The sequence below is a fragment of the Agelaius tricolor genome, unplaced genomic scaffold (assembly GCF_023055355.1).
Source record: "Agelaius tricolor isolate 1412-34295 unplaced genomic scaffold, bAgeTri1.0.p SCAF_145, whole genome shotgun sequence".
NCBI lineage: Eukaryota > Metazoa > Chordata > Aves > Passeriformes > Icteridae > Agelaius > Agelaius tricolor.
In genome coordinates this window covers 39,726-51,903 of record NW_027269405.1, presented here as the reverse complement: position 1 = coordinate 51,903, position 12,178 = coordinate 39,726, and the positions used below count along the sequence as shown (strand labels likewise).

Here is a 12,178-nt window from a genome sequence, read left to right as displayed (position 1 = left end):
CCGTGTGGTTCTTGTTGGGCACCAGTTTCCCCCCAGTTCCCCGCATTCTCCCCCCCAGTTTCCCCCCAGTCCCTCCCAATTCCCCTCCCAGTCCTCCCAGTTTGTCCCGGTTCCTCCAGTCCCCCTCAGTTCCCCCCAGTCCCTCCCAGTCCCTCCCAGTTCCCAGCACACCAAACTGCTCAGCACATTCGTTCTTTGCCCCCAAACTGGGGGTCCCAGTCTGTTTTTTTGGGGTCCCAGGGGGGTTTGGGGGGTCCCAGGGCACAGTGTGGGGGTCCCAGTGGAGTTTTTAGGGGTACTGGGGGGATTTTGGGGGTCCCAGTGGAATTTTTGGGGGTCTCCTCCCACCTAGAACGGGTGGGCCCCCACCGACAGATGGAGGCGGAGCAAAGCCAGGCCCCGCCCAGCGGGAGGGGGCGGGTCCCAGGCGCCGGGGGGCAGGCCCTCTGTGTCGGGGGGCAGGCCCTCTGTGTCGGGGGGCGGGGCCTCGGACGGGGGGCGTGGTCCCGGGCGCAGAAGCTCCACCTCCAGCAGCAGCTGCCGCGGGCCCGCCAGGGGGCGCGCGAGCTCCAGCAGCGAGCTGTGATTGGTCAGCGCCTGCGGGGGGGCGGGGCCACGCACTGAGACATCAATTCCCCCCGACTTAACCCCAAATTCTCACCGAACCCCCCCCCGCCCCCAAAATACCCCGGAGACCCCTCCTCAAATACAGCCAGAGACACCAAAGAGCCCAAACCCCCGCAGAGCCCTCGGTACCCGCAGCCGGAAGGTCCCGGGAGGGCCCCCCCGCAGCCGCAGCCTTTGGGGGTCCCCCGGGGGGTGCCGGAGCTGGAAGATCCCGGTGGGCACCTCGGGGGTCTGGGGCAGCGCCAGGAACCGGTGCAGGAGCCAGCGGGGGCGGGGGGCGCAGCCCGGGACCCCCCCGGGGCACACGCAGGTCCTGGGGGCCCAGAATGGAGAATTGAGGGGAGGTCCCCAAAGCTGAGACCCCCAAAACTGCCCAGGGACCCCCCCCCAGCGTGGGTGGGGGGGAGCCTCCCTGGATTTTGGGGGGCGTGGGGGGGGGTCCTTACCCGTTGTTTCGGGGGTGGGGGGTGTAGGGCCCCCGGCAGAGCTCCCGGGGGACGCAGAGGTGCCCCCCGAAGGTGTTGAGGCAGCTCTGGGCCCCCCCGCAGCCGTGGGAGCCCTCGGAGCACTCGTCCCGGTCTGGGGGGGGGGGGCTTGGGGGGGGGGCTGAGACCCCCTCAGTGCCCCCCAGCCCCTCACAAACCAACCCCAGAGCCCCAGAGCCTCCCCAAAGCCCCCCCAGAGCGCCCCCACCCCCCACAAACGGCTCCCCGCTACCCTGGTGCCCCCCCCAGTCCCCAAACGGCCCCAAAGCCCCCCAAAAACTCCCAAACGCCACCTAAAATTCCCCCAAACCCTCCCAGAGCCCCCCTAAACCGCCCCCAGCCAGCCCAAACCTCCAAAACCCACCCTAAACCCACCCCAAACAGCCCCAGAGACCCCCATCATCACCCAAACCTCCCCCAACCCCTCCCCAGCGCCCCCTACCCCAGCAGAGCCCCCCAAACGGCCTCAGAGCCCCCCCAAACTCCCCCCAACCCGCCCTAAACAGCCCCCAGCCCCCCCGAGCCCCCCTACCCTTGCACAGCCCCCCCTCCTCCGTGTAGCCGGGGGGGCAGACGCAGCTGAAGCCCCCCGGGAGGTTCCGGCAGCGGTGCTGGCACCGGACCCCGCCCCGGCACTCGTCCACGTCTGGGGAGACCCCAGGGGGGGACAAAGAGAGAGAGAGACCCCAGTGAGACCCCGGGGGGGGGCACAAAGACCCCCGTGAGACCCCCGGGGGGGCGGAGTCTCCAAACCAGCTGGGTGTGTCCCAGCCCCGGTGGGCGTGTCCATTCACCAAAGGGCGTGTCCCAGGCGCGGTGGGCGTGGCTTACCGAGGCACTGGTGCCCGTCGGGGCCCAGGACAAAGCCGGGGCGGCAGCGGCAGCGGAAGGAGCCGAAGGTGTTGAGGCAGCGCTGGGAGCAGCGGGCGCCCATTGAGCACTCGTCCACGTCTGGGGGCACAGGGACACCCCAGGGCTTGGGGAGGGGTCCGGGGGGGCCTCACCCGCCCCCAGACCCCTGGGAGGGCCGGGCAGGGGTCCCAGCAGGGCTTGGGGGGGCTCTGACCGAGGCAGGAGCGGCCGTCGGGGCCGAGGCTGAAGCCGGGGTGGCAGCGGCAGGAGAAGGCGCCGGGGGAGTTGGCGCAGCTGTGCTGGCACCAGCGGAACTGGCACTCGTCCTCGTCTGCGCCAAAAATGCCCAAATTTCCCCCAAAACCACCCTGTGAATACTCCTGGGAGCCACAGCCACCCACACCAGGGATCCCCACAGCCCCCTTCAGCCGAGACCCCCACCCCAAACCCCCCAAACCCCCCCGGCCCCGCACTGACCCACGCACTCCGTGTCCCGGTGCCGGTACCCGGGGGGGCAGCGGCACTCGAAGCCCCCCCGGACGTTGATGCACTCCTGGCTGGGCCGGCACGGGGGGGGCCCCGCGCACTCGTCCACGTCTGGAGGGGGGGCACAGGGGGAGGGGAGGGACAGGGACCCCCGAAATGGGGAATCCCCAAATGGGGAATCCCGAAATGGGGACCCCCAAAATGGGGAATCCCCCCCGAAATGGGGACCCCTGATCAGGGGCACCTTCCTGCCCCCGTGGGACCCCCCCGAAATTACACCCCCGGGCAGCCCCACCCTTCCAGACCACGCCCACCAACAGACCCTGCCCCTCTTCACAGCCCCGCCTACCTATTTGCATCCACAAAACCACTCCCCTTTCCACCCCACCCACCGATTTGCATCCACATAACCATACCCCTTTCTGCCCCGCCCACAAATTTGCATCCGTCCAACCCCTCCTCCCATGCCCCGCCCCCTCCCCGCCGGCCCCGCCCCCTTTACCTGCGCAGGTGCCGTCGGGGGCGGGGCCGAAGCCGGGCGGGCAGCGTCCGTCTGGGGGCGGGGCGGGGCGCGGCGGGGGGCGGGGCAGGGGGCGGGGCGGGGGCGGGGCCGGCGCCGGGGCTGAGCAGCGCGGCCGAGCGGGGCAGGCACAGGTACCCCCCGAAATGGTTCAGGCACTTCATGGAGCCCCGGCAGGGCGCGGGGGACCCGACCGCGCACTCGTCCACGTCTGGGGGGCGGCCGGGGGTCAGCGGGGAGCCCCCCGACCCAAAACACTGCCCGGGAGGGGCCACGGAACCCCCCAAAAAACAGCCCCGCAGCCACGGAACCGCCCCCCAGAAACAGCGTGAGAGGGGAGACCCCGAGCCAAAAACGGCCCGAGAGGGGCCCCGGAACCCCCGACCCAAATACAGCCCCAGAGGGAAACCCACCCCCAAAACGCAGCCCGGATCCCCCAAACTGTGCCCGGGACCCCCCAAAACACCCAGGGAGCCCCAAAATCCCCCCAAATCATCCCCGAGCGCCTCCCACGGACCCCGGGGTCCCCAAACCCCACGGACCCCCCCAAAGCCCCCCAGACCGGGCCCCCTCCCCCACCTTTGCAGTGCTCGGTCTCGGGGTCCCACTCGTAACCATCGCTGCACTCCTGGGGGGAGGGGGGGCGAGACGGGGTCACCCCCCCCCCCCCCCAAAACCATCCCCCCGACCCCCCCCCAACTCCCCCACCCCCCCCCGCCCCGCCCCCACAGCGGCTCCCGAAGTTTTGGGAATGGGGGAGGGGCCAAGGAGTTTTTGGGGGGGGGTCTCGGGTGTGGGGGCGGTGTCGGGAGGGGAGCCAGGACCCCCCCACGCCCCCTCCCCCCCGAATCTCCCCTTCCCCACCGCGTAATCCTCGGGCTCCTCCAGGTCCGGGGGGGCCGCGGGGGCCACGCTGGCGCCGAGGAAGAGGAGGAGGAGGAGGAAGAGCAGCGAGGGGGGGCCCATGGCGCTGGGGGGGGGGGGGCACGGGGTCACCCCGAACTCCGCGACCCCCCCGGAGGGGTGCGGGCCCCCCCATCCCCCCCCGCCAAAGCCCCCTCTGGGGTCCGGGGGGGAAGGGGCGTCTCTGTGGGGGGAGGGGCGTCTGGGGGGGGTCCCCGCAGAGGGAGGGGTGGGGGAGGGGTGTGAGCCCCCCCCCAGAGCCCCCCGCGGCCTCACTCACCCTCTCAGCTCTGGCCCCGCCCCCAGGCTCGAAAGCTCCTCCCCCTCCCCAAAATCGGCGCCGGAGCGCGGGACAGCCCCTCCCCCACCCCAGTGCCCCTCCCCCACCCCAAAGCCCCTCCCCTTTAGTGCCCCGCACCCCCCCCCCCCAAAATCTGGGGCCTTCCCCCTCCCCCTCCCCATTTTCAGATTTTGGGGACCCCCCCACCCCTCGCTGAGATTTTGGGACCCCTCCCCCAACTCTGCCCCACCCACCCCAAACCCTAAATTTGGGTGACCCCCCCCACCCCCCCTTCCCCAAACGGCCCCAGCTCAGTTTCGGTTCCGGCTCTTTATTGCACCCCCACCCCGATTCTGGGGTCACACGGGAGGGGCTCCCCCAGCTTTGGGGTGTCCCCTGTTTTGGGGGGGTCCTGGTGTTGGGGGTCTCCCCTTTTTTGGGGTCCCTCCATTCCCAATGTCCCGATTTTTGGGGCGCTGCTGCTCCTCTGGATTTGGGGTGTCCCAGGTTTGGGGTGTCCCAGGTTTGGGGTGTCCTGGTGCTCGGGGTCCCTTCCTGGGGGGTGCCCCAAACTCCAAACACCCAAATTTTGGGGTGCTGATGCTCCGTCCTTGGCCTGTTGGGTTTTCGGGTTTCCTCTCCTTTTTGGGGGTCTCGTATTTGGAGGCTGCCCAAGTTTTGGGGTACCTCCAGCTTTTGGGGTAGCCGCATTTTGGGATCACTGCCGGTTCTGGATCCTTTCATTTCCCAGGGGTGCCGCATCCTCGGGGCGCCGTTTTTGGGGCTGTGTCCATTTTTGGGTCTGTGCCCGTTTTCGGTGTGCAGACCTCAAGGCTGTGGTCGTTTTTGGGGCGCAGTTTGGGGTGCAGTTCTTGAGGCTTGTCCCCGTTTTTGGGGCGCAGTTTGGGGTGCAGTTCTTGAGGCTTGTCCCCGTTTTTGGGGCGCAGTTTGGGGCACAGTTCCAGGGCTGTCCCCGTTTTTGGGGCGCAGTTCGGGGTCAGTCGCGGTGCATGCGCAGCAGGCAGGCGCTGATGGCGGCTTTTGGGGTGCAGTTTTTGGGGTGCGGTTTTGGGGCCATGTCCCATTTTTGGGGTGCCGTTTTGGGGCACAGTTCCAGGGCTGTCCCCGTTTTTGGGGCGCAGTTCGGGGTCAGTCGTGGTACATGCGCAGCAGGCAGGCGCTGATGGCGGCCATGTAGCGCTCCCACAGCGCCTGGTGCCTGCAGAATGGGGCACAACTTTGAGATTCGGGAGTTTTTGGGGGGCACAAATGAGATTTTGGGGTGTTTGGGGGACACAGCTGGGATTCTGGGGGGTGTCCCTCACTTTTGGTGAACCCCCCAGGTGCTCCAAACCACCCCCAGCCCCGTCCCGGGGTGGCTTTGGGGTTCCCCAAAAGGCGGCCGGGGGCAGATTTGGGGAGTTCCTGGGTTTGGGTCCCAACTGAACCCCGGCAGGTTTCGGGGGATTTTCGGGGGTGTTTTTGGGGGTTCCTGGGTTTTGGGGCTCACCTGAACCCCGGCAGGTTTCGGGGGTGTTTTCGGGGGTGTTTTCGGGGGTTCCTGGGTTTTGGGGCTCACCTGAACCCCGGCAGGTTTCGGGGGTGTTTTCAGGGGTGTTTTCGGGGGTTCCTGGGTTTTGGGGCTCACCTGAACCCCGGCAGGTTTCGGGGGTGTTTTCGGGGGTGTTTTTGGGGGTTTCTGGGTTTTGGGGCTCACCTGAACCCCGGGCAGGTTTCGGGGGTGTTTTCGGGGGTGTTTTCGGGGGTTCCTGGGTTTTGGGGCTCACCTGAACCCCGGCAGGTTTCGGGGTGCTGCCGTGTAGTGCGTCAGGAAGAGCCTCAGGTCCCCTGGGCTCCACTTGTCGGAGCGGCACGGCTCGATCACCTGGGGGGACCCCAAAAACCCACCTGGATTGGGGGGGGGGGGGGGGTCCCGCTCCAGGGGGGGCCTTGGGGGGTTCTGGGTTCTGAATTTGGGGTGCTGTTCTTGGGGTGCGGGTTTTGGGGTGCTGTTTTTGCAGTGCCGATTTTTGAATGTCGATTTTGGGGTGCCGATTTTGGGGCGCTGGTTTTGGGGTGCCGATTTTGGGGTGCCGATTTTGGGGTGCGGTTTTTGGGGTGCTGTTTTTGCGGTGCCGATTTTGGGGTGCTGTTTTTGGGGTGCTGTTTTTGGGGTGCCGATTTTGCATTGCCGATTTTGGGGTGCTGTTTTTGCAGTGCCGTTTTTGGGGCGCTGTTTTTAGGGTGCCGATTTTGGGGCGCTGTTTTTGCAGTGCTGTTTTTGGGGTGCTGTTTTTAGGGTGCCGATTTTGGGGTGCCGATTTTGGGGCGCCCCTCACCTTCTCCACGAGGTCCACGAAGAAATCCCGCACGTCGCGGGCGTGTGTCAGCTTCCCCCCCACGTTCACCAGAGCCCGTGACAGAGCCTGGGGGGGCACGGGGAGGGTCAGGGACCCCCAGAATTGGGGGGGACATTGGGGACCCCCAGACCCGGGGGGGGCACGGGGGGGGGGGCGTTGGGGACCCCCCAAATTCCCCCCCCTCCCACCCAACCTCCCCCACAAATGTGCACGGGGGCTCCCCGGGATTTCGGGGGGGGGCCCAGGATTTTGGGGGAGCCCCTCCCCCTCCAATCAGACCCCGGGGATTTTGGGGACCCCTCCCCCCACCAAGGACACCCCGTTTTTGGGGGGATTCACCTTGAAATTGGCCTCGAGCTCGTTGTAGACCGAGATCTTCCCCCGCAGGGCCGAGCACACCAGGCTGGGGGAGCAGGAGGTTGGGGGGGGGCCGGGACCCCCCCCCCCCAGGGACCCCCCAAAACCGGGACACCCCCCCCCCCCCAGGGACCCCCCAAAACCGGGACCCCCCCCAGGGACCCCCCAAAACCGGGACCCCCATCCCAGAGGTGTCCCTGTCCCCGGGGTGTTCCTCTCCCAAGGCTGTCCCTGTCCCTGTCCCCGAGGTGTCCTGGGGGTGTCCCTGTCCCCATCCCAGAGCTGTCCCTGTCCCTCTCCTGGGGGTGTCCCCATCCTCGTCCCCATCCCCATCCCATCCTCGTCCCCATCCCCATCCCATCCCTGTCCCCGTCCCCATCCCAGGGTGTCCCTGTCCCCATCCTAGGCCTGTCCCCATCCCCATCCCTGTCCCCGTCCCCATCCCAGGGCTGTCCCTGGGGGTGTCCCCATCCCTGTCCCCGTCCCCGGTGCCACCTCTTGTGCTGGTCCAGCAGGTCCTTGTCGCTCACCAGCACCTTCAGCTCCTTCAGGTCCTGCAGGAACGACTTGGGCAGGTCCCCATCGGGCTCGGCCGCCTCGGGGGCTGGGGGGACAGGGACAATGGGGTCACGGGGTCACGGGGTCACAGGGACAACGGGGTCACGGGGTCACCGGGGTCACAGGGACAACAGGGTCACGGGGTCAGGGGGGTTTTTGGGGTACCCAGGGCCCCTGGCTCCAGTGGGCCATCATGCTCTGGGGTTTTTGGGGTTTTTTGGGGTTTTCTGGGGTTTTTTGGGGTACCCAGGGCCCCCTGGCTCCAGTGGGCCATCATGCTCTGGGGTTTTTGGGGTTTTTTGGGGGTTTTTGGGGTACCCAGGGCCCCCTGGCTCCAGTGGGCCATCATGCTCTGGGCGCAGGCTGCGAAGTCCCCGAAGCTCAGGAACTGCAGGCGCCTCTTGCCCGTCTCGAAGCGGCTGTTGGCGAAGAACACGATGGCGGCGTAGTCCCTGGGGGGGAAAAATGGGGGGTCAGGGGACCCCAAAACATCCCTCAAAACCCTAAATATCCCCTAAAACCCATAAACCCTAAATATCCCCCAAATCCCGAAGAACACGATGGCAGCGTAGTCCCTGGGGGGGACAGGGTCGTCAGGGGACCCCGAAACATCCCCCAAAACCCCCCACAAACCCCCAAAATCCCCCCAAAACCCCCTAAACATCCCCAACCATCCCGTAAACATCCCCCAAACCCCCCACAAACCCCCAAAATCCCCCCAAAACCCCCTAAACATCCCCAACCATCCTGTAAACATCCCCCAAACCCCCCACAAACCCCCAAAATCCCCCCAAAACCCCCTAAACATCCCCAAACATCCCGTAAACATCCCCCAAACCCCCTAAATCCCCCAAACATCCTCTAAACATCCCCCAAACCCCCCTAAAAAACCCTAAATATCCCCCAAATCCCCCCCGACCCCCTAAACCCCCCAAGCCTCCCCAAATTTGCCCCAAACCCCAAAACTCCCCAAAACCCCTAAAACCCCAAACGCCCCCGCAAACCCCGAAATCCCCCCAAGCCCCCGACACTGCCCCCCAAATCCCCCACCCCGGCAGCGCTGGCTGGGCCCCAAAGCCCCCCCAAAGCCCCCCGGTGCCCCCTCACCGGGCCAGGGCGGGGGGCAGCAGGAAGAGCTGCTGGATGTTCTCGGCCAGGGGCCCCCGCAGCTCCTCCACCGCCTTGAAAACCCTCTTGAAGTTGTCAAACTGGGGGGGCAGGGGGGTCAGCACCCCGAAACACCCCCAGGGACCCCCTGTGCCCCAAACCCCCCCCCAGACCCCAAAACTGGGGTTTCCCCTGCAGGTTTTGGGGTTTTCCCCTGCAGTTTTTGGTGTTTCCCCCCAGTTTTTTGGGGTTTTTCCACCCCAGTTCTTTGGGGTTTCCCCCCCATTTCAGGGCTCCCCATTTTTTGGGTTTTCCTCCCATTTTTGGGGTTGCACCTGGCGGTGGCAGCTGCAGATCCCCACCCCGGTGTGGACGCTGACCTCGTCGGGGTTTCCCCCCCATTTTTTGGGATTTCCCCCCCCGTTTTTGGGATTTCCCCCCTGTTTTTGGGATTTCCCCCCTGTTTCTGGGATTTTCCCTGCAGTTTTTGGGGTTTTTCCCAGTTTTGGGTCGCACCTGCTGGCGGCAGCCGCAGATCCCCACCCCGGTCTGGGCGCTGACCTTGTCAGGGTTTCCCCCCATTTTTTGGGATTTCTCCCCCGTTTTTTGGGATTTTTTCCCCCCCATTTCAGGGCTCCCCCCGTTTTGGGGTTTTTTCCCCAGTTTTTGGGTTTTTTCTCCATTTTTGGGCCCCACCTGGCGGCGGCAGCTGCGGATCCCCACCCCGGTGCGGGCGCTGACCTCGTCCAGCTCCTTCTTGGTGCCCTTGGAGAGTTTCTTGCCCAGCAGCTCCCGGGCCAGCGCCTCGTCGAAGGCGTAATACCTGGGGGGGCCAAAAAATGGGGAAAAAAACCCAAAAATGGGGAGAAAACGTCAAAAATGGGGAGAAAACTCCAAAAATGGGAGAGAAAACTCCAAAAATGGGAGAGAAAACGTCAAAAATGGGAGAGAAATTCTCAAAAATGGGAGAGAAATCCGGGAAAAAGCACAAAAACTGTGAGAAAACCACGTCAAACCATTACACGGGGAAAAAACCCAAAAATGGGAGGGAAACCCCCAGTCCCTCCCAGTTCCCCCAGTACCAATGCACGAGCAGCGCTCCCAGTCCCTCCCAGTCCACCCCAGTCTGTCCCAGTTTGCCCCAGTTTGTCCCAGTCCCTCCCAGTATGTCCCAGTCCCTCCCAGTTTGTCCCAGTCCCTCCCAGTTTGTCCCAGTACCTCTGCACGAGCAGGGCCTGTCTCTCAGGGGGGATCTGGAACAGCACTCCCAGTGCTCCCAGTCCATCCCAGTTTGTCCCAGTCCATCCCAGTCCATCCCAGTCCGTCCCAGTCCCTCCCAGTCTGTCCCAGTACCTCTGCACGAGCAGGGCCTGTCTCTCGGGGGGGATCTGGAACAGGAGCTGCTGCAGCAGCCGGGGGGGGGCGTGCAGGAGCCGCTCCAGCATCTGGAACGTTCTGTAGTGGTCGCGGGTGTCGCTCTGCAGGACGGCCACCGAGGTCCCCTCGCGCTCCAGGACCCCGCCCCGGAGCCGCCGGGCCACCGCCTCGGCCACTGGGGACACCAAGGGACATTGGGGACATCAGGGCCACCGCCTCGGCCACTGGGACAGACGGACAGACAGGGGACAGACAGACAGACACGGGGCATGAGAGACAGCCATGGGACAGACAGACAGACATGGGACAGACAGACAGACACGGGGCATGAGGGACAGCCACGCGACAGACAGACAGACATGGGACAGACAGACAGACACGGGGCATGAGGGACAGCCATGGGACAGACAGACAGACATGGGACAGACGGACAGACAGGGGACAGACAGACAGACACGGGGCATCAGGGACACAGCCATGGGACAGACAGACAGACATGGGACCCCGCCCCGGAGCCGCCGGGCCACCGCCTCGGCCACTGGGACAGACAGACAGACATGGGGCATCAGGGACAGACAGGGGACATCAGGGACAGCCACGGGACAGACAGACAGACAGACAGACAGACAGACATGGGGACATCAGGGACACGGCACAGCCACTGGGGACACATTGGGGACGCTGGGGACACAGGGACAGTAAATGTTCCCCAGCTGTCCCCAGGCGTGTCCCCAGGTGTGTTCACCTGTCCCCAGGTGTGTCCCTACCTGAGTGCCCATCCAGCCACAGCCTGTACACCTCCTCGTCGATCAGCGTCGTGTTCCCCACGAACACGTCCAGGTCACTGCTCATGGCTGGGGGGGACAAACGACCCCAAACGTCACCAAACGTCCCCAGCGGCCGCACATCCCCATGGCCTCAAAGGGCCCCAAATGTCACCAAATGGCCCCAAATGTCACCAAATGGTCCCAGTGTCCCCAATGGCCCCCAGTGATCTCCAGTGTCCCCATGTCACAAATGTCCCCAAACGGCCCCAGACCTGCGGACAGGGACACGCTGACCCCAAACTGGGACCCTCTGACACCAAACTGGGCCGTACTGGGAACCCCCGAGCCCAAACTGGGAACCCCCGAGCCCAAACTGGGCCGTACTGGGATCCTCCCCCACCCCAGCCCATACTGGGACCTCCCCAATCCCAGACTGGGCCATACTGGGAACCCCCTCCCCCAAACTGGGCCGCACTGGGAGCCGCCCCCTCCGGGGCAGCCCCTCCCCCACCCCCGGACCCCTCCCCCACCGACCGGCGCCGTCCCGCGCGCTCCTCCCGCGGCGCACAGCGATGACGTCACGGGCGCGCAGGATGTGACTTAATGGCGGGGCGGAGTCACGGCGCGCGAGCCACGCCCCCTCCCGCGCGGCGCCCGAGCCCCACCCACCGGGTCCCCCCCGCAAAAACCAGTGAAAAACAGTAAAAAACGGTAAAAAATCAGTAAAAACCCATAAAAATAGTAAAAAAATAGCAAAAAGAGTAAAAACCAGTAAAAAAAAACCAGTGAAAATCAGTCCCAGTCAAAACCAGTCCCAGTAAAAAACGGTAAAATACAGGAAAAACCAATCCCAGTAAAAACCAGTCCCAGTAAAAACCAGTCCCAGTAAAAACCCACCCCAGTCCCAGTAAAAACCAGGCCCAATCCCAATCCCAATCCCAGTAAGAACCAGTCCCAGCCCCAGTCCCAGTCCCAGTAAGAGCCAGTGCCAGTCCCAGTAAGAACCAGAACCAGTCCCAGTCCCAGCCCCAGTCCCAGTAAGAGCCAGTGCAGTCCCAGTAAGAACCAGAACCAGTCCCAGTCCCAGCCCCAGTCCCAGTAAGAGCCAGTGCAGTCCCAGTAAGAACCAGAACCAGTCCCAGTCCCAGCCCCAGTCCCAGTAAGAGCCAGTGCAGTCCCAGTAAGAACCAGAACCAGTCCCAGTCCCAGCCCCAGTCCCAGTAAGAGCCAGTGCAGTCCCAGTAAGAACCAGAACCAGTCCCAGTCCCAGCCCCAGTCCCAGTAAGAGCCAGTGCAGTCCCAGTAAGAACCAGTCCCAGTCCCAGTCCCAGTAAGAGCCAGTGCAGTCCCAGTAAGAACCAGTCCCAGTCCCAGTCCCAGTAAGAGCCAGTGCAGTCCCAGTAAGAACCAGTCCCAGTCCCAGTCCCAGTAAGAGCCAGTGCAGTCCCAGTAAGAACCAGTCCCAGTCCCAGTCCCAGTAAGAGCCAGTGCAGTCCCAG

General features: G+C 64.9%; 2 protein-coding genes across 5 annotated transcripts; both read right to left on the bottom strand.

Moving 5' to 3' along the window:
• Nucleotides 1-187: 187 nt before the first annotated feature.
• On the bottom strand, nucleotides 188-4,238 carry LOC139586834 (EGF-containing fibulin-like extracellular matrix protein 2). The gene is made up of 10 exons (XM_071420488.1): nucleotides 4,154-4,238; nucleotides 3,835-3,940; nucleotides 3,550-3,598; nucleotides 2,442-2,561; nucleotides 2,179-2,295; nucleotides 1,944-2,063; nucleotides 1,645-1,758; nucleotides 1,074-1,206; nucleotides 757-940; nucleotides 188-597 (listed from the first exon to the last, which is right to left on the bottom strand). Exons 2-10 carry the CDS (start codon nucleotides 3,934-3,936, stop codon nucleotides 349-351), a joined length of 1,188 nt encoding a protein of 395 aa, XP_071276589.1. The 5' UTR covers nucleotides 3,937-3,940; nucleotides 4,154-4,238; the 3' UTR covers nucleotides 188-348.
• A 230-nt stretch (nucleotides 4,239-4,468) lies between these two features.
• Nucleotides 4,469-11,467, bottom strand: FIBP (FGF1 intracellular binding protein). 4 transcript variants are annotated; one of them, XM_071420491.1, is made up of 11 exons: nucleotides 11,214-11,467; nucleotides 10,680-10,766; nucleotides 9,889-10,087; nucleotides 9,232-9,358; nucleotides 8,536-8,636; nucleotides 7,675-7,880; nucleotides 7,366-7,474; nucleotides 6,853-6,916; nucleotides 6,493-6,579; nucleotides 5,941-6,038; nucleotides 4,469-5,372 (listed from the first exon to the last, which is right to left on the bottom strand). In XM_071420491.1, exons 2-11 carry the CDS (start codon nucleotides 10,762-10,764, stop codon nucleotides 5,303-5,305), a joined length of 1,146 nt encoding a protein of 381 aa, XP_071276592.1. In that variant the 5' UTR covers nucleotides 10,765-10,766; nucleotides 11,214-11,467; the 3' UTR covers nucleotides 4,469-5,302. The 4 variants fall into 4 exon arrangements, with proteins under 4 accessions (XP_071276592.1, XP_071276595.1, XP_071276594.1 ...); XM_071420494.1 differs by having other exon boundaries at nucleotides 7,747-7,880; XM_071420493.1 differs by having other exon boundaries at nucleotides 9,277-9,358.
• Between the last annotated feature and the right edge of the window lie 711 nt (nucleotides 11,468-12,178).

Coding starts and splice junctions, on each gene's coding strand:
- FIBP (XM_071420491.1), bottom strand. CDS start 10,764: ATGAGCAGTGACCTGGACGTGTTCGTGGGGAACACGACGCTGATCGAC. Junction 10,088..10,679: donor GTGGCTGGATGGGCACTCAG/GTAGGGACACAC, acceptor TGGTGTCCCCAG/TGGCCGAGGCGGTGGCCCGG. Junction 6,917..7,365: donor CTGCTGGACCAGCACAAGAG/GTGGCACCGGGG, acceptor CTGCTCCCCCAG/CCTGGTGTGCTCGGCCCTGC.
- LOC139586834 (XM_071420488.1), bottom strand. CDS start 3,936: ATGGGCCCCCCCTCGCTGCTCTTCCTCCTCCTCCTCCTCTTCCTCGGC. Junction 2,296..2,441: donor CCGGGACACGGAGTGCGTGG/GTCAGTGCGGGG, acceptor TTTTTGGCGCAG/ACGAGGACGAGTGCCAGTTC. Junction 941..1,073: donor CCCCACCCCCGAAACAACGG/GTAAGGACCCCC, acceptor CTGGGCCCCCAG/GACCTGCGTGTGCCCCGGGG.